Source organism: Pelobates fuscus, chromosome 3, assembly GCF_036172605.1.
Source record: "Pelobates fuscus isolate aPelFus1 chromosome 3, aPelFus1.pri, whole genome shotgun sequence".
Classification (NCBI taxonomy): domain Eukaryota; kingdom Metazoa; phylum Chordata; class Amphibia; order Anura; family Pelobatidae; genus Pelobates; species Pelobates fuscus.
In genome coordinates this window covers 407,923,766-407,950,835 of record NC_086319.1, presented here as the reverse complement: position 1 = coordinate 407,950,835, position 27,070 = coordinate 407,923,766, and the positions used below count along the sequence as shown (strand labels likewise).

The 27,070-nt window shown below is 39.7% G+C and overlaps 1 protein-coding gene across 1 annotated transcript; it reads right to left on the bottom strand.

The window, feature by feature from the left end:
* Positions 1–5,677: 5,677 nt before the first annotated feature.
* On the bottom strand, positions 5,678–16,154 carry LOC134603700 (olfactory receptor 1496-like). The gene is made up of 2 exons (XM_063449877.1): positions 15,954–16,154; positions 5,678–6,637 (listed from the first exon to the last, which is right to left on the bottom strand). Exons 1-2 carry the CDS (start codon positions 16,152–16,154, stop codon positions 5,678–5,680), a joined length of 1,161 nt encoding a protein of 386 aa, XP_063305947.1.
* Between the last annotated feature and the right edge of the window lie 10,916 nt (positions 16,155–27,070).

Genomic DNA, 27,070 nt, shown 5'->3' with positions numbered 1-27,070 from the left:
TCACCCTACAATAGTGCACTTTTAACATTGAAAATAGACCGGCCGCATAGCCAAAATCTGTGGAATTATTCTGGGCATGAAAGCCATGCTTGCGGTCAGTCAAAAGAGACAACTTTAACCACATAGCAATCCGACTGTATTCGTGAGATCTGAGCACTGTTCGGACATATTGAGCTATTGAGCGCTCAAGCTATCTGGGGATATGTTGGACATATAGGTTAAACATTGTATTATATGAGTTATGTATTTTTATGTGGTTTTTGGACTTAAAGATATTTCCTGTACCTGGAGATAATTTACTTACCACAGCCACTTAAGACAATTATCTCCAGGATAGAGGAGAAGATAGACCAGCCACACAGCCTAAATCTGTGGAACTATTTTAGGCATGAAAGTCATGCTTGTGGTCGGTCAAATGTGACTTCCATATAACTTTTGAACCCCTGCTCTGATCCGGTTGATTTTTGGATATGCTGTTTACCCAGATCAGGGCTATCCAGTGATGGAGATATGTTGTTGTTTTGGGGTGTTTCTGGACTTTGGGTAAAATTGATATTTTCTGCCTGTGGTAACTGAGTTAGTCCATTGTGTTTGGTAATTGTATCACAGGCAGAGGGGAGGGTTTGTGTACATTAGCTGGGAGTGTCTAACTGTACTGTGTTGATTGGCTGTTGTGACTTTGTGTCCTGTGCTCCACAAGGTCCATGTGGGTGGTAACCTTGTGGGGAAAACTGTATATTGGAAATGCCTTTGTGCTCATTAAACCAGTTCTACTTGACCCTCAACTCGCAGCCTTGACTCGTGTTTGGAGGGGACAGCTATAATCACTACAGGGATTGCTATGCTCTGCATACTTACTTAGCTTCACGACGCTCTTGTAAGAGCTTGTTCCTGTTCCTGCTTCGCTCTCTGAAGGAAGAGAGGTTCACCCAGTGGAACCTGGTACCTTGTCGTAGGTCCAGGGTGAGTAGGAGACGGTTAGACCCCAACCAAGCTGCGTCGGTTTGTGTGGTCTGGGGTGGTTATGGTGTCTGGTGCAGTGCTGATGGTCCTTGGTGAGTGCTAGGAGCATCCTTCCTACGGTCCAACCCTCCGTTAGCCTGGGGCAACCATAACAGGGGTCAAAAGAGACAGAGGCTGTAGTGGCAACAGACACAGACATGAGTTTGTGTGGGACACAAAAAGACAGAGGGGCTGGGAAAAGTAGAAAGAGACACACAAATGGGGTGAAAAAAAACATACAGAGGAGCTGGAGTGCTACAGATGATCAAGGAAAGGGTCAAAACAGAAAGACAGGGGATATGGAAGGGATAAAAGAGACCGATAGTGTTGGGACACACACAAAGAAACATACTGGGTGGAGAGAGAGACAAGGTGCTGGTGGGGAGAGACAGAAAAAGGGGTTGGAAATGGGAGAAAGAGAAACACAAAAGGGGCTTGAAAGAGAAATACAGGGTTTGGGGGACAAAGAGACACAGAGAGGCTGGGGAAGGTGCAAAAGAGACAGAGGAGCTGCGGGGGACAACGCGACACAGGTGGGCAAGAGAAAGGGAAAAGAGACAGTATTGGGCTGAGGGGAAGACACCCAGAGGGACTGTGGGGAGAAATAGATACACAGAGTGCCTGGCGGTACAATAAGACACAGAGGTGCATGAAATACATGATTATGAGAAGTACAAAATGCAGTGTTGATTGAAGCAATCTGATGAGGTAAGTAAATGCAATTCTCGTAGTTTGTGATTTATAATTATCTTAACATCTGCCAATATTCTACCCTTTCATATCATGATTTTTGTATCGCTAATAGGTGTCCCTGTTTTTTTATTTCCAAAAGCTGGTCACTCTGATTATTGATCACAATCTGCACTCAAGCTGACATACTGAATAAAAATATTCACTTTACAAATCTCCTACAGGGGATACATGAACATGCAGTCAAACAATTTTTTTATGGCACACCAGCCTGAGTGCAGATTGTGATCGACAATATCTGGCAGTTCAAAGTTTGTCACATGGACTGCTAACATGATGCACTGCGGAACATATCCACTAAGAGGCGCTCCAAGTAACTGTTGGAATGTGTTGTTTTTTTCTGTATGAACTATGAAGGTGATATAGCATACAATACAAGTATAAACAAGTGTACAAAAGAATACAATGGATAGGGTAGGCTCAACATTTATGAGAGGGATCCCCTTAACCCCCACAGTAAAACCAAACTCACATGCAAATATAGTACAAGTGGATCTTTTTGTTTTTTACTTTTTATAAAATAAAGCATATTATTTTTAGCCATTTCCTGAGTCCAGACTTCCATACCTTGGTCACACCACTGCCAGCCGAGAGGGAGATCTGGTTTTACCCCCAAAAAAATCACAGGGGAGGCCCCTTAAACATCTAAATGTCGTGAGTTCCTTTCAAATTGCGCATGACTTATTATAGTTTACAATATCACACTATGTATGGTGTTTTTCTTCTGTAGATTATCAGCTAAATTCCTCTACTACTCTGTACATGCATTCTATTTTATACGGGATAAAGTCTGGAATATCCTGAGAGGAAGCTGACACATTATAACGATGTTACTTTTATTCTTTTGTATATAGTGACAAATAGAAGTGTCTATTGTTTAGCATTTTCTACTGTCCTATGCTTGACACATATTATCTAAAATAAGAATAGTTTTTTTTAAAGTAAAAAAAATGACACATTTCAAACTCTAAATTTAAACCGGGTGGGGGGGAGGCTAATGTATTAGAATTATAAATAAATGTAATTTCTTCAATGCCAATTTTTTTCGTAAAATCTTCTTTCTCTAGTTTCTTTTGACTGATTTAAGTGCACAAAAAAATAGGTCTTTTGGATTTTGATTGTGGTAGTTCTTAAAATGTTGGGATACGCTATGCGTCTCTACGCCTTTTTTAATGTTCCTGACGTCTTCTGATATTCTGATGTGTACACACCTAATTGTTTTCCCAATATATAGCATGTCGCAAGGACATTTTAGCATATAGATAATATTTTTGGAAAAACAAGTTAAATCTTTCTTTGTAAATTTCTTAATATGTTTTACATTTCTCTTTTTGCTGTTGATTTCTCTACATGATAGACAACTTCCACATGCATAAAAACCTTTGTTGCTATTTAAAAAAATATATATATTTGCCTTTTGTGGAAAATTACGACTCACTAATTTGCTCTTTATATTTGTACATCCCCTATGTACAATTCTGGGTTCTGGGGGTAGTATATTTTTCAGAATGGGCTCATTGTGTAGAAGGTGCCAATGTTTTTAATGACATGTTGCACTTTTTTATTACTGGCGGAGAAATCACAAATAAATGGGACTTTTATTTTATTTATTTATTCATTCATTTAGTTTTTTCCTATAAGTGAGCAGTTCTTTCCTTTCGATCTTTTTGATTTCCTCTATGCTTATTTGAAGGTCATTTTCTTAATAGCCCTTTTCAATAAATTGTTCTTTAATTATATTTGTCTGTTGTATACAATCTTTTTCTTGTGTACAATTCCTTTTCAATCTCATAATTTGACTCTTCGGTGCATTAGTAAACCATGGAGTATAGTGGCAACATTTGAGGTCTATGTAACTATTTGAATCAACTTCTTTAAAAATAATTCCTTGTGTGTATTTTTCCATTTTCTCTAAACATAGTAAAATCCAAAAAGTTGATCTCTTCTTTACTCTATATTGAAGTTAAAATCATGCCCCAGTTATTAGTATTTAGATAATTAAAAAAAATGTAAGGCTTGCTTCATTTCCTTTCAAAATAAAAAAAATATGTCGTCAATGAAATGGCTATAGGAGACCAAGTTCACATAAGAAGTGTTATGAAGGATGAACCTTTCTTCCCAGTACGCCATAAATTTGCTTAACTGGGTGCGAACTTGGTTCCCATCTTCGTTCCATTAATTTGAAGAAAAAAACTATCCTTAAACCAGAAAAAATTGTTGGTGAGAATTAAAAGTGTACCTCCAATGATAAAATCGATTTGTTCTTTTTTAAAATTAGATGTATTTAAAAAATATTCCACTGCCTCAATTACCTTGTTGTGTGGGATAATACGGTAGAGGGAATTTACATCATATGTAATAAGTATGTAGTCTTCTTCCCATTTTATGTCGCCAAGTATTTTCAACATGTGGATTGTATCCTTCAAGTAAGAGGGATTCTCTATTACTATTGGTTGAAGTAACGTATCGATATATTCAGATACGCTTGATGAAATGCTGTCTACTCCAGAAATAATTGGTCTCCACGGAGGATTAGTTAGATGTTTATGCATTTTTGGCAGATAGTAAAAAACAGGAATTTGGGGGTTTAAAATATATAAATATTTAGCTTCAGCTTCTGTTAAAATATTCCTTTCTAATCCTTCATTGATAGAGATTTCAAATGTCACTCTAATTACTTGACTGTGGTTGGATTTTAATTTTCTTATAGGTCTTTTCATCTAGTAAGTCTTTTGGCTTCTTTTACATAGTTTTCCTTCGATAAGACTACAAATCCTTCCCCTTTATCTGCTGATTTAATTACAATATCTTCATTTTTCTGTAAGTTCCTCGGAACTTTTGTTTCTAATTGTGAAAGATTTTTCTGATACATATTAGTATTCTTTATTTTATTTACTTCTTTCATAACCATCGTTTCAAATGTTTTGATTTTGTTAGAAATCATATTTTTCGGGAAAATTTTAGATTTTTCTTTTAACTCCTTAAGGACACATGACATGTGTGACATGTCACGATTCCCTTTTATTCCAGAAGTTTGGTCCTTTAAGGGGTTAAATTACTGTGTACATATGTGGTGGCGGTGTCTATCTGTGCAACTTCCTTTTTATCATAAAAAAACTTTTTTAGACATGATTGTCTTGTAAAACGATTAAGATCTATAAAAAAATCGAAAGATTTAAAATATGATGTTGGGGCAAATTTAAGACCTTTCTTAAGAATCTTGAGCTCCTCTCTTTCTAATATTCGATCCAAGAGGTTAACAATACCTTCACTACCTACATCCTTCCTCTCTTCTCTTGGTTGTGGCTTCTTTCTTCTTCTATTTCTCCTTCTTCTAATGATATCTGGGGTTTGCCCGGAGTGTCCCATTCTTGTGGTTCTTGAAGTCGTTTGAACCTTGTTTGAACCGGACTTTTGTGAAAAAAAGAAGTGTAAGAATGGGGGGAGGCATCTTTCCTTTCCAATATCTGGAAGCGATTTCTAGTAGAGACGCTATAATTTCTATCCTCTGTCGCTTTCTGTCTAATAGTAGAAGACATATCTGATGTATGTGTTGCATCTTGTTTTCTGTAATCCCTCATGGGGATTTCTGATAAAAAAATGTTTTGTGGTGCAGCTGCCAAGTGCATTTGATGTATAATGCAATTGCCTTGGTCAAAACCTTGCATCTGTATTATGAAGTGTAGAGTTGCTTGTGTGCAAAATATTTGATGTGCAATTAATCACAATACTATTGTACCACAGAGGAAGAGAGCAGGGCAGGTGGACTAAACTGCTGTCTCTTTTTGGTGATACAGAGTGGCACAAGAAGATACATTCTTTCAGAGGAGTTGGAGTAAGTAAATCTAAATTGTGATGAGTTGAGAGAAAAAGAGTTCATAAAGACTATTTTGACTTTTTAATAAAAGCATGTGACTTTCTGGTACTATTGGCTTCTTTTACATACATTTATCCTATAAATGTTTTGTATTATTTTCTTTAGAGCATCTTTGATATCTTTATTCCTCAGGCTGTATATTATTGGATTAAGCATTGGAGTGAACACAGTATAAAATAAAGACATGACTTTGGCAACAGACAGAGATTTTCCTTTAGGTGGAACTGTGTAAATGCTAATGAGAGTTCCATAATATATAGAAACAACAGTCAGATGGGAGCTACAGGTTAAGAAGGTTTTTTGTCTTCCAGTAGTGGAAGAGATTCTTACAATAGCAAGAACAATATACACATATGATAGCAACACAATTAAAAATGGGATAATCAGTATGGGAACACATAAGAAGAACGCTTCAATTTGTACAAGTATGGTGTCAGAACAAGAAATCTCCAACAGTGGAAATATATCACAGAAGAAATGGTCAATTATACCTGGCTCACAGAATGCCAACTGAGCTATTGATATAGGTATAATTAGCATTATGGAAATACTTAAAAGCCAACATATAACTATTAATTGAATACAAAACTTGTGGTCCATTATAGAGTTATATTTCAGTGGGTCACAGATGGCCAAATATCTGTCATAAGACATTGCTGTTAAAAGAAAACACTCTGCTGTTTCAAAGACGCCAAAGAAATACAACTGTGTTATACAAGTTTTAAGGGCTATTTTGCCGTTTTCATCAATAATGATAGAAAGCATTTCAGGTACAATATCTGTGATCAACAAAATATCTGATGTGGAAATTTGTGTAAGAAAGAAATACATTGGGACATGAAGATGTCTGTTCAATGACACCAACACGATGATGAGAAGGTTTCCAGAAATTGTTATACAATAAACACAAATAATGAGGGTGAAAAATAAACTCCTAGTGCCCAGTAAGTGAGAAAAAGCCAGAAGTTGTATTTCAGTGATGATTGTTTTATTTTCCATCTTGACTGTCTGTAGAAAAGGAACATTTCACAGGATAAGGGACTGATCTCAGAGAGTTTTACTGCTACTTCCACTATGTACCAGATCACTGTGTGTCAACGCAATTAAAGGACTGCTATAGTGTTAAGAACACAAACATTTCTCTCTCCCCTAAAGTTATTGTCTATTCCACTGGTGTTTAAATGTGTTAAAAAAAACATTTAAATAATGTATAAGTTTATATCAATGATTTCACATGATGACGTCATTTTGGCACCAAATTTCAAATTGATGTGTTTGTGTGTTATGCATACTTGTTTGCTAGGCTATGATTGTTCTGTTTCCATTTGAGAATGTCCTTTGAGGCAAAATGCATTGTGGATTGTTTTACTTTGCTTTAATAAAGGAATATTGGCTAACTTACTAGTGTGAGCATTACATATACTTGTTTTATTTTATTTTCATCTTATTTTTAACTTCTATACTGCCTTGCATCCTGTGTACAACTCCATTGAGGATCTCATCAAAGAATCCCAGGTGGGGATCATATCCATAGAGGCATTTATCTGCCTGCTCTAATAAATGTAAGTATATTACATTTATACCCTCTTCTGGACATCTATACCCTCTTCTGGTCTATGTAAAACAGAGAACACTGTTGTAGTTTCCTTTTGTTCGTTTAGGTCTTATGACCTTGATACTTGCTTACAAATCTCTACACTAACTAACACACAAATAGAGCAATAATTATATGTACAGGCACTCTTTTATCCGTTTCGGTGCAAGGTAACAAGGTAGCTTTCAAAACATACATATAACAACATATGATACCGCACTCAATAGTTTTTTGATATAAGCAGTTACTCTATTTAATAATTATATTTTCAAAAATATAATCACATTTGAAAAATTAATAATTTATTAAATAGAGTAACTGCTTATAACAAAAACTATTGAGTGCGGTATCATATGTTGTTATAACACACAAATAGGCCCGTACACTCTGCTGGAGACCTACATCTAACCTCTGGTCATACTCCTGTGTTAGACGCACACCTTAAAGATTTCTCTAGGGCTGCACCATTCCCATGGAATACCCCTCACCCTTCTCTGTTAGACTTTCACCCAATCTCCACTCCTTCAAAAAATCTTTGAAAACGTACTTGTTTTCAGACTATTAATTGTTATTATTGATCAATTATTGGTGGCTCCACCAGACTATATATGAACTACCAGCTTCATCAAAATGATATCTGTAGGGTGTATTTAGTTGTATATATTTTGTATGTATATATTATGGAATTTTGTCTTAACTACCGTAGACTCATTAACAGAGTGTGCATCATTCTGTACATTTGACAATAGTGGTCTTTGTTGATGATTTTTTTTCTTTTCAATTTTTTGTCATTAAGTGTATAATAAATTATTTTTTGTAATTCAACATATCAATTCTTTTTGATGCATATTATATGCTATTGAGTGCAGTATTAATAGTTATTTGTTTGGAGCTGTATTATGCTCCTCCGTATGTCAAAGAAAGTCAAGCATATGTTTTAAAGAACATTACATCAGAAAGGAAGAGCAGATTCTGCGTGAGGAAGAGAAGAGGAAACAATAGGAGAAAAGTACCGTATATACTCGAGTATAAGACGAGTTTTTCAGCACATTTTTTTGTGCTGAAAAACCCCCACTCGTCTTATACTCGAGTCAATTTACATTGCCATAATACAGACAAGGACCGGGGGCTGGCAGACAGCTGTTACTTACCTTCACAGCAGCTCCTGTCAGCTCCCTTCTCTCTCCTCCGGTCCGTGCAGCTCCCAGGTCAGCTCCCTCTGCAAGTCTCACGAGAGCCGCGGGGTCACGAGACTTGCAGAGGGAGCTGACCTGGGAGCTGCACGGACCGGAGGAGAGAGAAGGGAGCTGACAGGAGCTGCTGTGAAGGTAAGTAGCAGCTCTCTGCCAGCCCCCCTCCTACAGCCCATCCACTGGACCACCAGGGAATGAGAGCCCCCCCTCCCTGGCCAGCTAACAAGCAGGGAGGGGGGACGAAAAAAATAAAAACAATTATAATAAAATAAAAAAATAATAATAATATCAGAAAAAAATAATATTAAAAGAATAATAATTAAATAATAATAAAAAAATGCCCACCCCCCACCAATTCTCTCCATCACACACACACACACACACACACTGCACTCATACACACACTGCATTCATACACACACTGCATTCATACACACACTGCACTCATACACACTGCACTCATACACACACTGCATTCATACACACACTGCACTCATGCACACTGCACTCATACACATACTGCACTCATACACACACACTGCACTCATACACACACTGCACTCATACACACACTGCATTCACACACACTGCATACACGAACTGCACTCATACACACACTGCATGCATACACACACACTGCACCCATACACACACTGCATTCATACACACTGCACTCATACACACTGCACTCATACACACACTGCATACACACACCCTGCATACACACACACTGCATTCATACACACACTGCATTCATACACTGCATACACACACACACACTGCATTCATACACACACTGCACTCATACACACACTGCACTCATAATATACACACTGCATTTATACACACACACTGCATTCATTATATACACACACTGTAAATAAATATTCAATTAATATAATTATTTTAGGATCTAATTTTATTTAGAAATTTACGAGTAGCTGCTGCATTTCCCACCCTAGTCTTATACTCGAGTCAATAAGTTTTCCCAGTTTTTTGGGGTAAAATTAGGGGCCTCGGCTTATATTCGGGTTGGCTTATATTCGAGTATATACGGTAAATGTGGCATGACATTGCCGCTTGAACTTGTTTAGCTGCCTGGATTGTCCCTTTAACCCCTTAAGGACACATGACATGTGTGACACGTCATGATTCCCTTTTATTCCAGAAGTTTGGTCCTTAAGGGGTTAAGCTTACAGGCTAATCATTTACAGGCCAAGATTTTGAACCCTTTTTGAATATAGCAAACCACCTCTGCCTTTCTCCAATGCTACATATAGATTACTAAAAGAAACATAATTCTGAAACATTAAAAACAGAGGTTTACTACTACTGTAGTAACACTAAAACAAGTCCATTGTCAGATGTTAGATTGTTTACACATACCTATAGAACATAATTTTGGGTAACTCTGTGAACTAAATACACAAGGCAGTTGTAGAATACAATCATATGTATTTTGAGTTCAGACTTCCTCGCCAGAAGAAATCAAATCTGCAAAGAGACCCATTGGATTGAGTCAAATAGGGAAATGTTATTTGAGTTAAGAAACTGCTGGGGTATGTTAGCTACTAAATTCTGTTGAGAAAATTTAAATAAAAACAATCTATTGGTCAGATCATAATACAGTGATATGGGATGTACAGGATGCTTTAAAGAAACAAACAAGGCATTGGAGATTGAAAGAGGCCCTCCTGAGGAGCAAAAAAAAAAAATAGTGAATATATTAATCAAATTACCGAATTTTATTTTATAATAAGGAAGCGGCTCCGGGTATTAGATGGATTCAAAATAAAGCAGTGATTAGTGGGCATCTGATTAAATTAGGGATACAAGAATATAAAGAAAGAGGAAGATCCCTTGCTGATATGTACCTCACTCTTCATAAATTGGAACACGTAAATAAGGGAAAACCTACAAGAGAAGGGGCTGAATCAAAGATAACATTTTACAATCAAAGATACAATTAACTAATTAAAAATTATAAGAATCTCAAATAATTTAAAAAGACTACAATAAAACTGGTACATAAAAAGTAACAGAGTGGATAAGATGCTCAATGACAGGCTGAAAAAAGGATAGATACAATAATACATAAAGATAAGCTACACAGAGCTCCCAAAGACATTGGCTTAAGTTTTTACAGGTATAATAATTCTAATAATAATAATTTGGGGAGTTTAGATCATTTCTTGGAAGGATTACAAATACCTAAAATCAGTAAAGAAAAGAAAGAAATGTTAGACAACGCTGTTTAGACTTACAAAGTTATTAAAGCAATCAAAGCACTCAAAACCAATAAAGCCCTGGACCTTTATGGGTTTAGTGCCCAGTTTTACAAAATTGTTAAAGAAAGAAAAGCCCGAGATGACACAGGCCTTTAATGAATTTAACTATCTAAATAAATGCCAGACGGAATTCCTTCCTGCTAATATTCTCCTAATTCTTAAGCCCAACACAGAACAATCTTATGTTACAAACTAAAGGCTTATATCTCTTATAAACGTTGATGTTAAGGTCTTTGCGTCCATCATGGCAGACTTAAATGGGTTTTCACACGGATTGTTTCTAGGGACCAAATAGGATTTGTCTCCGGTCGAAGCTCTATTAGCAACATTCGAAGAATAGTTGATATCTTAGACGTGGCAAAAAAAAAACAAACAACAAAAATAATTAATTATTATTGCTTTAGACACTGAGAAAGCTTTCGACTGGGTTGATTGGGGTTTGGAATTGTTTGGCTTTGGAACTTTTTTTTGTAAGGCAATAAAAGCTTTGTATAGCACCCTGACCGCCAGAACCATCTGGCAAAACATACATGCAGACTGGTTCAATCTGGGAAACGGAACAAGAAAGGGATGCCCACTCTCCCCATTGTTGTACATTATAACAATAGAAATCTTGTCAATAAAATAAGGGCAGAGCGGAACATCCATGGATATCCCATTTCTCAGAAGGAGTTGGCATGTATGCCAACGATATCCTTTCGATGACAGATACCAAAAATTATCTGCCCGCTCTGGTGGATGTGATTGCTTGGTACTCAAATTTAACCAGTTGCAAACAAAATGCAGATAAAAAAGTTATTATGGCCCTTAATTTAGAGGAGAAAAACAAATAGAAAAGGGCCGCAACAATGTTATGATTGTGTCTGGACAGATAAAGAGTTTACCTATTTGGGAATCAAAATTGCACCGGATGCTTCAGATATTTTAGCATTACCTTTTATGGTCGTATTAAAAGAGATGAACTATACGTTAATGGGATTGAAGAACAAACAATTATCATTTGTTGGTAGAATAAATGCTGTTAAAGCTTATATTATCCCCAAATTACTATATCTATTTAGGCACCTCCCAATTCAAATACCTGAGTGTTGGTTAAGTTTGGTTTAGAGGAGCATTTCCTTATTCGTGTGGCAGGGGAAAAGGCCTTGCATAAACATAAAATGAATGGCTTAGAAAGCGAGGACTAGGGTTACCATTCTTGAAGAATTATTACCTCGCTAATATGATTGGCCATATTTAGTCTATGCAGACCCCGCAGGCAGGTGAAGAAACTGTTACCATATTGAGTCTTATTTGACCCAATAAGGGGACCTCTCAAATCTGATTTGGGAGATTCAATCTTATAAATGGAAAGAACTTGAGGATAAAAGTTTTACCATAGAACATCTCTCCAAGGTCTGGAGTCAAATAAAAAAAAAAGGCTGGGAGCACAGGATAAAATCATTGACTCCGTTAGAATTGGTAAAATAGAAAAAAATATTCAAGATCTTACATTAGAAAATGAGGGGAAAGTAGCTATAGGCAAAGTGGCTAACCTATATAACAATGGGATATTGAAAAAAAAATTCTGCTAAATATAAAATATAATTTACCCACCAGGGAAATTGTTTTCATTCCTAAGAGTGAAGGGCTTCCTACACAAGGGCATGTTAGAAACCGATGAACAAATAATGATAATTCTGAGAGATATTTTGCGAGCAATTTGTCCCTAAGGCCATGTCCAAATCCTACTCACTATTAGCTCTTATTCAATGAGAGGCTAGTCACAAGACTATAGAGACATGGTCCAAGCTATTACATATTGAAATAAAGTACAATACAATAAATAACAACAAATATAAATAAAGTAACAGAAAAAGAGGCAAATAGTAATCAAAAGTAATATCTTTCAAACCTCAAGGCAGAAACACAAGTTACAAACTCCCCCCAACGTTTTGGCACCAACTGGTTGCCTTTATCAAGGTTTGGGGTACCTAGATAAAGTTTTGTACTTGCCTATTGAGGTTGTTATAGTGTGCATTCTGTATTATTATTATTATTATTATTATTATGTTATTTATATAGCGCCATCAAATTCAATGGGTGGACGAACAGACATGCAGTTGTAACCAGACAAGGTGGACATACAGGAACAGAGGGGTTGAGGGCCCTGCTCAATTAGCTTACATGCTAGAGGGAGTGAGGTAAAACGACACAAAAAGGTAAGGATAGTATTAGACTAGTGACAGTTGCAGAAGAGGAATCAGTTGGGAGCTATTAACAGTTTAATTGATACGCTTTTATGAAGAAGTGGGTTTTTAATGATTTTTTGAAGGAGTGGAGACTAGGTGAGCATCTAACGCAGGAGGGAAGTGAGTTCCACAGGAACGGTGCAGCCCTCGAGAAGTCTTGTAGGCGAGCATCAGAGGTGGGAGTACGGACAGAAGATAGACATAAGTCTTCAGCAGATCGTATGGGCCTAGACTGGACATACTTGTGTATAAGGGAGGATAGATAGGTGGGAGCAGCATTATGTAGCGATTTGAAAGCAAGAACCAGACTTTTAAATTGAACTCTATATTTTATAGGAAGTCAATGTAGGGACTGACAGAAGTGTGAGGCATGGGAGGTGTGGGCGGACAGGAAGATGAGCCTCGCTGTCGCATTCATAATGGACTGTAATGGCGCAAGTTGGGAGCACGTAAGACCACTGAGAAGCGGATTACAGTAGTCAAGGCGAGAAAGGACAGTGGAATGGACCAATGTTATGGACAGAAGAATTAAACCAAAATGGCTATTTACTAATGTCTATTTATTCTGTGTTCACTATGTTAAAACTGGCTGCTAGAGTAAATATTCCCTTCCCCCTACAATGTGTTCAGTCACTATTTTCTCTGCAAGTTTCTTGTAACACATTCCTGTGTTAACAGCTTCCTTTACTAACTCCTCCCCCACTTCCTTTGTGCCAGTTAAAAACTATATGCCACGTGTAACAAAATGGAGAATCACTGTTAAAGTAACAAAGAAACTACTCACCCCCCCCATCGTGTATCCAAGATGGAGCTGGAATATGGGGGGGGGGGACTCTGTAATGATGACATCACATCCTGTAGGGTGGGTTTAGACAAGGCCCCTTAGACTGTTAACCAATTGTTGAATGTATACTGTATGTTTAAACTGTGACATATTTTTGCTTTAAGAAGGAGTCCCCACTTCGGGGAATAAAGCATTTTCCTTGGTTTTTCACTGATCAGAACCTTTGTCTCTGGTGTGACTTACTTCTAGGGAAAGCGTGCACGCATTAATCAATCAATTTGGAAGGAGTAGATAAACAAATAATCAAAGTTTTCTTTGCTCTAAAACAATTTGGCACCCTTGCAGATGGGACTAAAAGGGTTGTTTTCTGCTTGAAGCCATAACTTCAAAGACAGGAGAACAAAGACTCCCAGAGATTGGAAAATACGAGCCTGATCACCTCTGCATGTGGTAGACGAGTTACTTACCCTACATTTCCTTTTCTTTGCCTTCACTTGGCTTCCAGTGGATAACGTCTTTGACAGGTATATAATATAATATGCCCAATTGTCCCCTTTTATTTGAATAGAAGAACCTGTCATTCGTTTATCTACATCCAGAATGTGAGTTTTATGTGTGAAAGTGTCTGCTTGAAAAATCTGTTTTACTACTTGCTTAATATTGTTATATAATGCTGCCAAGTGTGGTTAAGCGCTGGCATATTTAGCCAAGTTCGGGTTTGGTGAAGAACCCTGGCAAATATTAATACAATTCGGTTTAGAGTCTAAAAGTTTTAAAAGTTTATTTTCGTTTGTTTTGGACTCTTTGGAAAAACAAACCTGGTGGTTATTTTGGTTTAATACAACTCGGTTTAGAGTTTAAAGGTTTTATTTGTTTTAGCTAAGTTTATTTGGCAAAGTAAGAACTGGAGCCTTTTCTTTTAGTAAAGCTCGGTGTAGAGTTACAGATGAAAGAAAAGGAAAAGTTAATGTATATGACTGTGTGTGTGTGACCAGAGTTTATTATTTGCCGGCATTTATTTTCAGCTACTTGTGATTTAATTACATCTGTATTTTGTGCTTTTGCATGTATATGTTTTTTTTGGGGGGTACATGTTACTTGTTTTATATTCTATGTCTTGTAGCTCTCCTCTTCTATCTTTTGTCTTAAGGAGAGCTGTGCTTAGGCATTCACATGGTTAAATACTTTGTGCTTGCAACTCTGCTTCAACCTCTACTCCCCCCCAACCACTTCCTCCCCCTTCCCCTCCCTCCTTTCCTTGGAGTCTGTGCTGCTGACTTTAGTTTTTTTTTTTTTTTTTGCATCACTCTGGTTGTTTTCTGTGCTCTGCTAGAACGTGTGACGCTTGATGCAATTTTCCCTTTGTCTATAACTCTATAACTCCTGCCTGTACTCTTTCTCTCTCTTTCAGTCTCTCTCTCTTTAAGTCTCTCTCTCTCTCCCTAAATCTCTCTTTCTCTAAATCTCCCTCTCACCATCTCTTCCTTAGCCTCTTGCTTACTTTCTCCCACACACTCTCTCTCTCTTTCTCTCACTCTTGTTTTGTCTCCCTTACTCTCACACTTTTCCTCACTCTCTCGCTCCCTCATTCTCTCTACCTCAGTCTCTCTATCTATCTCTCAGTCTCTCACTCTCTTTTGGTCCAGGGTCTGCTTGCCGTATCTTTTCCCTGTTTCTCTCTATCCAGTACTACTGTAGTGTATCAATGGGTCAGACTCATGTAAACCCCTCCCGCAGTCGGTTAGCCTGTGATCTTGTAAAGGAAAGAGCTGGGGACTTAGCTGTTGCCAAACTTAAGAAAATTATTAAACTGTGTGGTATCACAATGTCCCCCAGTGGCAGATTGCAGGCGGAAGACTGGAGAAAACTTTTAAACGATAAACATGGGATATTGTTAGATAATGGGTTAATGAAGGCTGCAGATGCTTGGTATCGGGTGGCTCGTGGAAGGAGGGGTGGATTGAGGAGGAGATAGACCTAGAGGGGAAGAAAGTCTTTGTGTATCATGAAAAAGGTTGTTTTGTTGAAACTGTTGCAGGCGTTTCCAGCCCTCCTCCATATGATAAAGCCTGGCCAGAAAGGGAGGTGGCTCAACCAGCCTCTGGAGCCCCCACACAGCCCATTCATGCTAGCACCCTCTCTCCAGCCCCTGCTGCCTTGTACCCTGTCCTTAAGGCAGACGGTTCATGTTATTTTCCAACCCCCACTCCTTCTCAACTCCAAGTCCCAGTCACCCTTTCCCTTCCTGTTTCCTTGCCTCCTCCTCTCTTGCCCATCTCTGCAGCTACACCTCTTCCGACTCCTGTTGCTTCTGTCCACGCCCAATTCCTTTCACTTCTCCCTATAACTTCCGCCCTTACTTCTCCTTTGGATTCCTTCTCTTCTGCCCTTTCACTGTCACCATTTCCTGTTTCTAACACACCCATCCCTTCCATGATGGTAACTTCCCCCACCAACGTCCCAGTGGTCGCTTCCTCCCTCCCTTCTGTATCCTCTTCCATTCCCACCCCTCTTATGGCTGCCCCCAGTGTATCTTTCCCTATTATGACTATTGAATCCACTGTTCCTGCAGCATCAGGCTATCCTCCTGCTGCCACCCCTGCAGCATCAGGATATTATCCTGCAACCTCCACGGCTTCATCAGCCACTTCTCCCCCTGCCTCACAACTTGATTCGGTCCAAATTACTACTACAGTTAATCACCCTGCAGCCAGTACTACAGCTGGTCCGATTCCCATTCTCACTGCCGATGGTAGTGTCCAGGAGGCGCAGCCTCCACAGACCCTAACTAATCTGCCTCACATTCCTATAGCAGGCGCTTGCAGTGTCCAGCATGATCAGGAGGGCGCCCCTTTGATGTATGTTACCTTCAACCCTTCCCAAGCTGCAACACTGGTACACTCACTTCCTGACCCTGAGAAACAGCCCATGCCCTTTTTCCGTCTAATTGTTCAGATCCGTAAAACGTACTCTGCAGCATGGCGCGATTTGTTTAGTCTGTGTGAAATTAAGGCAGGGGATGCTTACTGGCCCGTAATGGAAAAGAGCTTTGATAATGCCTGTCTCACTACGGACACAGATTTTCAGTCTGGTATCACATTTTGTGAACAACTCCGTGCATGGGCTCAAGATAAGTTGACTGATCAGGCTGCTTCTATTGCTGATATTGTTCAAGAAAAATCAGAAACGGTTGAAAGATTTCATTCTAGGTTAACTCAAACCTTCTCTGATCTGGGTTTCAACACATGTAATAAGTCCCACACACAGATGCTGTCAGCTGCTTTCGTTGCAGGCCATAAGGAAAGGCCTGGTCCTGTCCCGCCCCGAATTCAGGATTATTCCCCTGGATACTCTCCTCCTGGTCGCTAAAGGCCTGGAGTCGATCCAATTGCCCCAGCACAAGAAATCCACTCCTTTAATGTTTTCATTACATAACCCTGTAATTACACCTGCCCCTGTTGGGTTCCCTGTTACCACACCACCGGGCCCTTTCATGGCTCAGGTCCCAAGACCACAAGTTCAAACTTGTTTTCGCTGTAAGCAACCAGGTCATTTTAAGAAGGATTGTCCAGGTTTTCCAGCACCTCAGCAGTGCACACAGGCTCTACGGCCACCATATCCTGTGGCCGGTTATCCTCCTGCCCAAGCAATAGGTTATCCGACACATGGTTCCAATTATGATAACTATGCTACTTACTATCCTAATGACCTAGCCTCAGCCAATTATCCGCCCTCTATCCATCCTATGCCTGGACATCGACGCCCTGCACAGCATGCTTAACAACCATACTACTCAACTACACCTACACGTACATACCCTGGTCCAGACCAGTCTCATCTTGATCTTGTCCAATAGGTAACAGGCAAACCTGTTTCCAATGCCCCTGTCATGGCAGTGTATACAGGGGATAAAGGGGGGCCCCTTGCTACAGTGGTCCTACCTGTGGAAGGTTGCCCAACCACCTTCTTAGTTGACACAGGCGCAGCCCGTAGTGTACTTAGAGCATGTGACCTGCCTGACGATTCCTTTCTCTCTAATATAGATGTTTCCTGTATAGGTGTAGATGGAACCCCTCGTAGCAACCCATTAACTAAGCCCTTACGGGTGGGTACTTTCCCAGATCTCCTTACTCATTTTGTAGTGTCTTCCTCTTGTCCTCTTAATTTGTTAGGAGCTGATGTCCTGTCCTGCTTGCAGGCCTCCATCTCCTTTACTCCAGATGGCAAGGTTCAGTTATTGACCCCTCTCTCCAGTGATGATACCTCAGCCCTTTGTTCTTTACCCCTCCTACTCCGCATGGGAATGCAAGGGTCCTAGACAATTCCCCCAGTGAGCTTGACAGAGTTCCTGTGCAACTGTGGTCTACTGGTCCCGATGATATTGGATGTCTTAAAGTCCCTCCTATACTTGTGCAGTTGCTCCAAGGTGCAAGTCCGCCCAGAAGACCACAATATCCATTGACACCTGCTCAGGCCCTTTCTAATTCCAAACAGGTTGAAACTCTGCTGGCTGCAGGTGCTCTGGTTAAATGTGTATCGCCTTGTAACACTCCTTTGTTTCCAGTTAAGAAAAAGACCAACAAGGGTGAGCCGGACAAGTACAGGATGGTTCAAGACCTCAGAGCAGTCAATGATGTTACTGTCTTGGAAACTCCCATTGTTCCAAATCCTCATACTCTTCTATCCCCGGTCCCTCCGTCAGCTAAATTCTTCACAGTGGTGGATTTGGCAAATGCATTCTTCAGCGTGCCTTTGCATCCCTCTTGTCAATACCTGTTTGCATTTACTAATGACCGCCAACAATACACCTGGACAGCACAAAATTCCCCAAGCCAGTTTGCAAGAGCCATGGCATACATCCTGGAACCATGGTAGAAATCTCACACAGACGTGGTCCTCTTGCAATACGTGGACGATCCCCTTCTCTGTGCTGATGAACTCCCGACTGCAGAATGTGCCTCTGAAGATTTCCTCTGTTTCCTGGCCGCCCAAGGTTGTAAAGCATCTAAGAAGAAGTTGCAGTGGTGCCGACCCTCGGTGATCTTTTTGGGGCATTGTCTTTCTCGTGGCACCCGGCACCTTACTAGAGACAGAGTGCGGGGTATTGCATCACTCTGCCCTCCACAAGTCCCTCCATGCCTTCCTGGGTCTTATCTCTTACTGCAGAGCCTGGATTCCTGAAGCCTCTACACTGATGCAGCTGCTCTACGATGCCCTCAAAACTGAACCATTTGCTTTATCTACTGAAGCCCTTACCAGCTTCTTCGCATTACGACGTGCTGTTGTTACTGCTCCTGCTCTGGGCATTCCCAATTACGAGAAGCCCTTCAAGCTCTTTGTCTATGAAAAGATGGGTCATGCATCTGGGGTTCTCACTCAGTCTCATGGGTCTCGTCAGCGTCCAATAGGGTATTACTCCTGTCAGTTGGATCCTGTGGCCAGGGGAGGACCCTCCTGTCTTCGGGCTGTATTTGCAGCAAGTGCTCTACTGGACAAGACGTGTGACATAATCCTTGGTCACAAGCTAACCATTCTCGCTCCCCATGATATTTCTGCGATACTGAATCAAGTTCAACCTAAACATCTCTCTACTCAAAGGCATCTTCGTCTCCAAACAACTATAATGTTACCCGATAATGTCTCTTTACAGCGATGTTACACTTTGAATCCTGCCACTCTTCTGCCACTTCCCAAGGGGGGTGTACCACACTATTGGTACAGTCTGAACATAGATCCTGATGTCTTCCTTGATCTGGATGTCAAGATGATGAACAGCCATCTCCTCTATGGCATTGTACTTTGTGGTTCAGAGACGTTCCGGGGCCTGACCCTCAGTATGAAGAAGAACTGTTTCAATTGATTGAAGTACCTCTCACTTTGACAGACATATACTGTAATACAAAAGGTAACACTGCAGTTCAATTACCCACAGAAGTGACTCATATGTACCACCTTTGGGGGATGGCAGTTCCTCATGTCTCTATTACTAAATCTCCAAATATCTCATGGAAGGAACTTGGTCCATTAGCCAAAGCATGGAGTGCAACAGATCAAGACCAACTCTCCACAGAAGGTGTTACCAAACGAACTGTGAATTGTAAGACTACTGGTTACCCACAATATCACACAGAAATATGTGAAGATGCCCCTCCCATAGATTCTGACCCAGATGTCCCCCATTACTGTTTTGAACAGATGAAGATGGAAACAGCCCATCTTCCTACAGTACATGAAACGGCTTTGCCAGATCCTGACTGCACACTGTTTGTGGATGGCTCCAGATTTGCAGATGAACAAGGAAGATACCACACTGGATTTGCAGTGACCACCGTAGATCAGGTACTTCAAGCATCCCCACTTCCTCCGTCTATGTCTGCTCAAGAAGCTGAACTAAAAGCCCTCACTGTAGCATGCCAAATGTTTGAAGGGAAGCGTGTTAATATTTACACCGATTCAAGATATGCCATGGGCGTAGCACACGATTTTGGATTAATACTGAAAACAAGAGGGTTTCTGACAGCAACCGGTACACCAGTTAAACATGGTACAGCTATCAAGGAATTGATGGATGCTTTACTCCTTCCTAAAGAAGTGGCCATACTGAAAGTAAAAGCCCATGGGAGACGGAATTCGGAAGAAACATGTGGCAATCATAAAGCTGACCAAGCCGCCAAAGATGCTGCATGTCAATCAAGGGAAGTGGACAGAAGAGTGTCCGGTGAGGAAATTCCTATTTTTCCAATGCAAACCTTACCTACGGACCTCAAGTTTTTGAAAGAACAGCAAGCAGCTGTAAGTCCTGAAGAAAAGCAAAGCTGGAAACAGAAAGGAGCGACCTTACAGGATGGAGTATATACTAGCAATCTCAAATTTTGTTTACCTAAATGTATGTATCCGGCTGTGGTTCAGTGGGCCCACGGAGCAGCGCACTTGTCTAAGACCCTCATGAACTCTTTAATTGCTAAATATTTCGAAGCACCAGGTATTACCACTCTGACTAAAACCTACTGTAAGTCTTGTGCTATCTGTGCCAAGTGCAATCCGGGAAAATTGGAGAAAGTTTTCCCCAAACATCTGGCGAAGCCACACTACCCATTCCAGAGAGTCCAAATTGACCACATTCAGATGCCAAAGAGTGGCCGGTATGAATATGCCCTAGTTATGGTGGACATGTTCTCAGGATGGCCAGAAGCTTTCCCGGTTACTAATATGACCGCCAAAACCACTACAAAAGTGGTTGCTCACTGAAATTGTCTGTAGATATGGAGTTCCTGAAGTGATTGAAAGTGACCAGGGTCCGGCTTTTACAGCACTAGTAACTAGGGAAGTCTGGGCAGCACTGGGAGTGACCCTTGCATTCCACACACCATATCACCCACAAAGTAGTGGTAAGGTAGAACGCATGAATGGCACCTTAAAAGCCAGAATGCTTAAGATAGCCCAAGAAACTAACCTGCCCTGGCCAGAGAGTCTCCCCATAGCTCTGTTTAGTGTCAGGTACACACCAAGAGGGAAGTTTAACCTGTCTCCCTATGAGATTTTGTTTGGTTCAGCCCCTAGGTTAGGTTGTTACTTTCCTCAACAACTCCAATTGCAATCAGATGTTATGGTTAAGTATGTGACTGCTCTTTCCCAAGTTTTATACAATATACATGCCCAAGTGTTTTCTTCCATTCCAGATCCAGAGTCTGATACAGGCACACACAAGTTGCTCCCTGGTGATTGGATTCTGGTTAAGAAGTTCGTGAGAAAACATACTCTTGAACCCAGATATGATGGTCCGTTCCAAGTCCTTCTAACCACGACTACCTCAGTTAAATTGGCCGGAAAGAACTCTTGGATACACGCTTCACACTGCAAGAAAGTTCCAGCTCCAGAGGAAGCAGATCCTGTTATAGCATGAATTTTGTGTATTTGTTCTTGCTGCTAGGTCTGATAAAGGCCCAACAAGTCGCTATAACCAAAGACAATCATGTTTTTACATTTTGGTACAATTCCTCTAGTACACGGGTAGCCACATTTGCATTTGATTATTGTGATATCGTAAACTGTACATTTCCACCAGCATTGTTGTCAACAGTGTACAAAGATATAGCTAACATTAAGGACCCATACATATGTGTGACTAATGACTACTGGGGATATGAGTGTAGTTCATGGAAGGCAGCAGGTTGGAATACAGGGCCAGCCTGGGGCTATAGACCACAAAGTGCCTTAGACAGATTAGATAAAAATGGGGAGTCTTTACTGAAAAGAATGACCTTAAGGAAACCAGGGGGGGCGACACCTATGAAACTTGCTTTAAACATAGAACATCCCAGTCCTGGAGATGCTGGGCAATATGTAATGGGAAAATACTGGAAGGGAGGAGGTTCATACAATAAACAGGGGACCTTTTACTTACGGGACATGTATGACTCACCTGAATGGGTAGGTACCACGCACATGACTATTAATCCTCTTAAGCCACATATCAAAACTCTAAAAGAGATGATAGCTATAGCTAACCCCACGTATGAGGACACTATGGTTGTAGAGACGGGTTTCTCTGACACTAACTTATGGCTTGAGTGGATGAAAAATAACACTAACAAACACAACAAATCTAACTGCTATGTCTGTGGAGGAGCGAGGCCTCACTTAGGTACTGTCCCTTTGAACATACCTCCGGAGATAGAGATGTGTTTCCTAAGTCTCTATACTATACTTAAAACCGACCGGACGGAATGTGAATCATGGATAAAGGAATACCCAATTGTCCTTAAAGATGTTAAGCCAGATAAAGGTATCACCATATATCCAGGGAACTACACTTGTTATGGTATATATGATGGGGTAGGCCAATTCTTTGGTAATTTCACTGGTAAGTACTGTGCCACATATAGCCCAATTCCAGCTGCCTTAATCCAGCAACACATAAGATCCCTTGGAGACATATATTGGATTTGTCGGGATATGCAAATTAGAACCAGATTGGAAGGCGTATGGTGGGGAGAATGTGCTCTAGCTAAGGTAATTATGCCTATACACATAATCTCTGACGGACACCAAGATACCCCAGGTACATCACACCAATACTCTAGAATAAAGAGAGATACTCCTGTAAGAGGCAGTTTTGATCCCCATATTTATATAGATGCCATAGGAGTGCCAAGGGGGGTGCCGAATGAATTTAAAGCAAGAGATGAAGTGTCCGCAGGGTTTGAATCTATTTTTCCAATCATCACGGCCAATAAAAATTTAAATTGGATTAAATACATCTATTATAACCAACAACGTTTTGTAAATTATACAAGAGATGCCCTCCAGGGTTTGGCGGAACAATTACAAGCTACTTCCCAGATGACCTTGCAGAATAGAATGGCCTTAGACATGATTCTGGCAGAGAAAGGGGGAGTATGTAAAATACTCCCAGACACCATGACATGCTGTACCTATATCCCAGATAATACAGGCCCTAATGCTAAGGTAACGTTGGCAATAGAAAAGTTAAAAAGTTTATCCAATGAACTGAAAATGAATTCTGGGGCCACAGATCCATGGGAAAGATGTTTTGGATGGATGTCTGGATGGCAAGGCGCTCTAGCCCAAATAGGTGTTGCCATTTTAATAACGATAATCATCCTCGCTCTTCTTGTTTGTTGTGTGTTACCTTGTCTTAAGAAATGCCTACAAAAGACAGTTGATCAGACAATCGACCAGTCTGTCGCGGGAGAAGTAGTGGACAAGCTGCTATGGGTCAACCCGCGCAGTGAAGCGTTCAAGGCCTGTTCAGACAGATGTGCAAGATAGTAAAATAGTCATTTTAATGGGGGACTGTTATGGACAGAAGAATTAAACCAAAATGGCTATTTACTAATGTCTATTTATTCTGTGTTCACTATGTTAAATCTGGCTGCTAGAGTAAATATTCTCTTCCCCCCTACAATGTGTTCAGTCACTATTTTCTCTGCAAGTTTCTTATAACACATTCCTGTGTTAACAGCTTCCTTTACTAACTCCTCCCCCACTTCCTTTGTGCCAGTTAAGAACTATATGTCACGTGTAACAAAATGGAGAATCACTGTTAAAGTAACAAAGAAACTACTCACTCCCCCTCCCATCGTGTATCCAAGACGGAGCTGGAATATGGGGGGGAGAACTCTGTAATGATGACATCACATCCTGTAGGGTGGGTTTAGACAAGACCCCTTAGACTGTTAACCAATTGTTGAATGTATACTGTATGTTTAAACTGTGACATATTTTTGCTTTAAGAAGGAGCCCCCACTTCGGGGAATAAAGCATTTTCCTTGTTTTTTCACTGATGAGAACCTTTGTCTCCGGTGTGAATTACTTCTAGGGAAAGCGTGCATGCATTAATCAATCAATTTGGAAGGAGTAGATAAACAAATAATCAAAGTTTTCTTTGATCTAAAACACCAACACCTTAGTCGCATCTGGCGTTAAGTAGGGGCGAATGCGCACATTGTTTTTGAGATGGAAATGACAGGATTTGGTGATAGATTGAACATGAGGCTTGAAGGAGAGGTCGGAGTCAAAGAAAACACCTAGCCAGCGAGCCTGCATGGTGGAGCTTATGGTAGCACCGTTTGACTTGGAGGGAGACAGACACAGGAGTAACTACACTTGAGGGAGGAAAGACCAGAATTTCAGTTTTGGTCAAGTTTAGTTTAAGGAAGTGGGCAGCCATCCAGTTAGAAATAGCAGAGAGGCAGTCAGAGACACTAGTTAAGAGGGACGGGGAGAGATCAGGAGAGGACAGGTAGATTTGCATGTCATCTGCATAGAAATTATATTAGAAGCCAAAGGAGCTAATGAGTTTACCAAGGGAGGCAGTAGGGGACCAAGGACTAAACCTTGGGGGACACCAACAGAGAGGAGTTGGGGAGAAGAAGCAGAGCCAGAGAAAGAAACACTGGATCTTGATATTTAAGCACTTGAAGGAGTGTTCATATGGTTTGCACCTGGCTAGCTCCCCATAGAAAATGGAAGTGGCAGGCAAGCTCTACTTGAGTGTGCCTACCTCTCCCTCCCTCACAGGCCAGCTTGACAGCTTCATCCTTGCACATGCGACCGGGTGCGCACATGTGCATGAACTACCGATATACCTGCACTCAACATTGTGCACATGAGTGCAAGAGCCAGCGCGAGCGTGCACATGTGGACCTTAACTGTGTTTTTTTTTTTTGGAGGGGGGTTTAGAAGTGTGGAGTGGTCCTAAAAAGCTCAAAATATATATGGTTAGTTTCTTTTCTTTCAATTCTGTGTAGTTTTCCTGCATTGCTGTAAAGTATTTGCCAGTTTTGCCTCCCCTGCCAGTACATGTCAGCCAACCTCACTACCCACTGTTAACCCTTCCCCTGCCAGTCACTGTCCGCCAACTTCACTACCCAATGCTAACCTTTCCCCTGCTAGTCCCTGTTAATAAATCTCCATAGAAAGCTAAATATATAGATAGATACAGAGAGATAGAGAGGTAGAGAGATAGAGAGATAGATAGATAGATAGATAGATCGATATATAGATAGATAGATATAGAGATAACATAAAGCTCCATAGGCATTTATGAGATTATCTCTTTATATTTATTTTAATAAACATATGGCACTATATGATATCTAATGTGGCGAGGAAATGTTTGTGTTTGTGTGTGTATGATGTGGTTGTAATTTCTAGTGTCAGAATCCTGAGGATTCCGAGGAAAGCTTGGCAGGCATTGTGGGCATTTCTTGAGCTGAATGAAGTTCAGGTATGCCCAGTAAGGTGTGTCATTACTGATTATCATAGAGAATCACTGTAGCATTGCTATTGGTGGACAGTCCAGCTGAAATACAGGAACCAGGGAGAAAGCAAAGAGGGAACTGACATGCAATTACACAAGAAGAAGAAAATCAGATCAACGTAAATATTATAAAAGGTACTTCTAAAGCTTATTTTTACACTATTCCACCTTAGTCTTTTTCTTCTGCTTTAAGTATTATTTGGGGTTCATGCCCTTAGATATCTCTGTAACCCTATAGGATTTTTGGTGTTGGTTCTGTCCAACTCTAATTTTCCTTTCTTGTTTCCTTATTTTTACACTATTTAGGGAAAAAATAATTTAGTGATTGGGGAAAAAAATTGGGGGAAAAAAAGGATATTTCTTTTTTACTTATACAGTCTCTTTAAATATACTTATGTTGTACTAAAAATATATTTGGTTATCAACTTTGAGGTGGATGGCAAAGTGCCTCAAGAAAAATTATATAGGTGGCATAATCAAGATGATTGGAGTCACGTGACGCACAGCGAAATGGTGCATCACGTGAATACAGCTTTAGTAGTGTATATAAGCTAGGGGAAGTAAGAGGGCACCAGTGAAAGGGAGAAATGAGTCTCCAAAAGTAGGTAATAGAGTATGAAATATATCTAAGTGAAAGAGAGGCCTAATATAACAGCCTGTATGCTGTTTGTAAATCAACAATTTAAAGGAAAAGATAAGAATAACTGACATATATATGTAAATTTAAAAGTTAAAAAAGCATAAAACAAAAGAGAAAGTATTAAAAGAAAATAGACATGTATAAAAAAAAACTAAAATACATTTGACCTTGTTAAAAATTATGCTTTTTAAAAAAAAAAAAAAAAAAGACATCTAAAAGTGTTAAAATTTTCATAATAATAGTGTATAATATATGCATAAAAATCTATATATTAAAAGTTAAAAAAAAATCATATATGTACAGGTGGCAGTCGAATGTTGTAACTAAAAATAATACTGTGGATATGAAAACTTTAGCTTAAGTATGGACCATGTCATCAGTGTTGCTGTTATGTCTTGTTGGACATGTAGACATAAATATAAATTAATAATTTGACTTCAGCCTGATCAAATGAGATATTACATGTTTTTGTTTATTTGTTTAAATGAATGATATTATAAAACTCTGATTTTTATTAAGGTATTTCTAATTATTATTTAATATTTATTTTATGATTATTTTTTGCTGTAGTTAGCAATGATTTAACATTATCATAATATATCAAAATGTTGCTCTATAACTTCAGATTACTTAACACAAGCAAACACAATAACAGTAGGGTACGGAAGCCTCTAGGTTCAATTTAATATTAATATGAATTTAAAATATTAACCAGTTTTTAGTTGTTTTCCATTAGACCATCTATATTGAATCCATGGATACAGCACTAGCAAATGAAAAAGTTATCATGTTTCGATTCATGTTCAGGAAACAATTCCTTGTGGGGCAAATCAATATTTGAAATTCCCTCCATGTGCATTTAAAAAAATAAAAAAAATAAAAGAGAGAGAGAGAGAGAGAGAGATGGTCCATGAGAAAAAAAGATA

What these genes read in the sequence shown, in the direction of transcription:
- LOC134603700 (XM_063449877.1), bottom strand. Translation starts at nt 16,154, where the DNA reads ATGGAAGGGATGGGTGTGTTAGAAACAGGAAATGGTGACAGTGAAAGG. An exon ending in AGGAAACAGGAAGGGAAAGG is followed by an intron (nt 6,638 to 15,953) that starts GTGACTGGGACT and finishes CCTTTTCTACAG; the next exon opens with ACAGTCAAGATGGAAAATAA.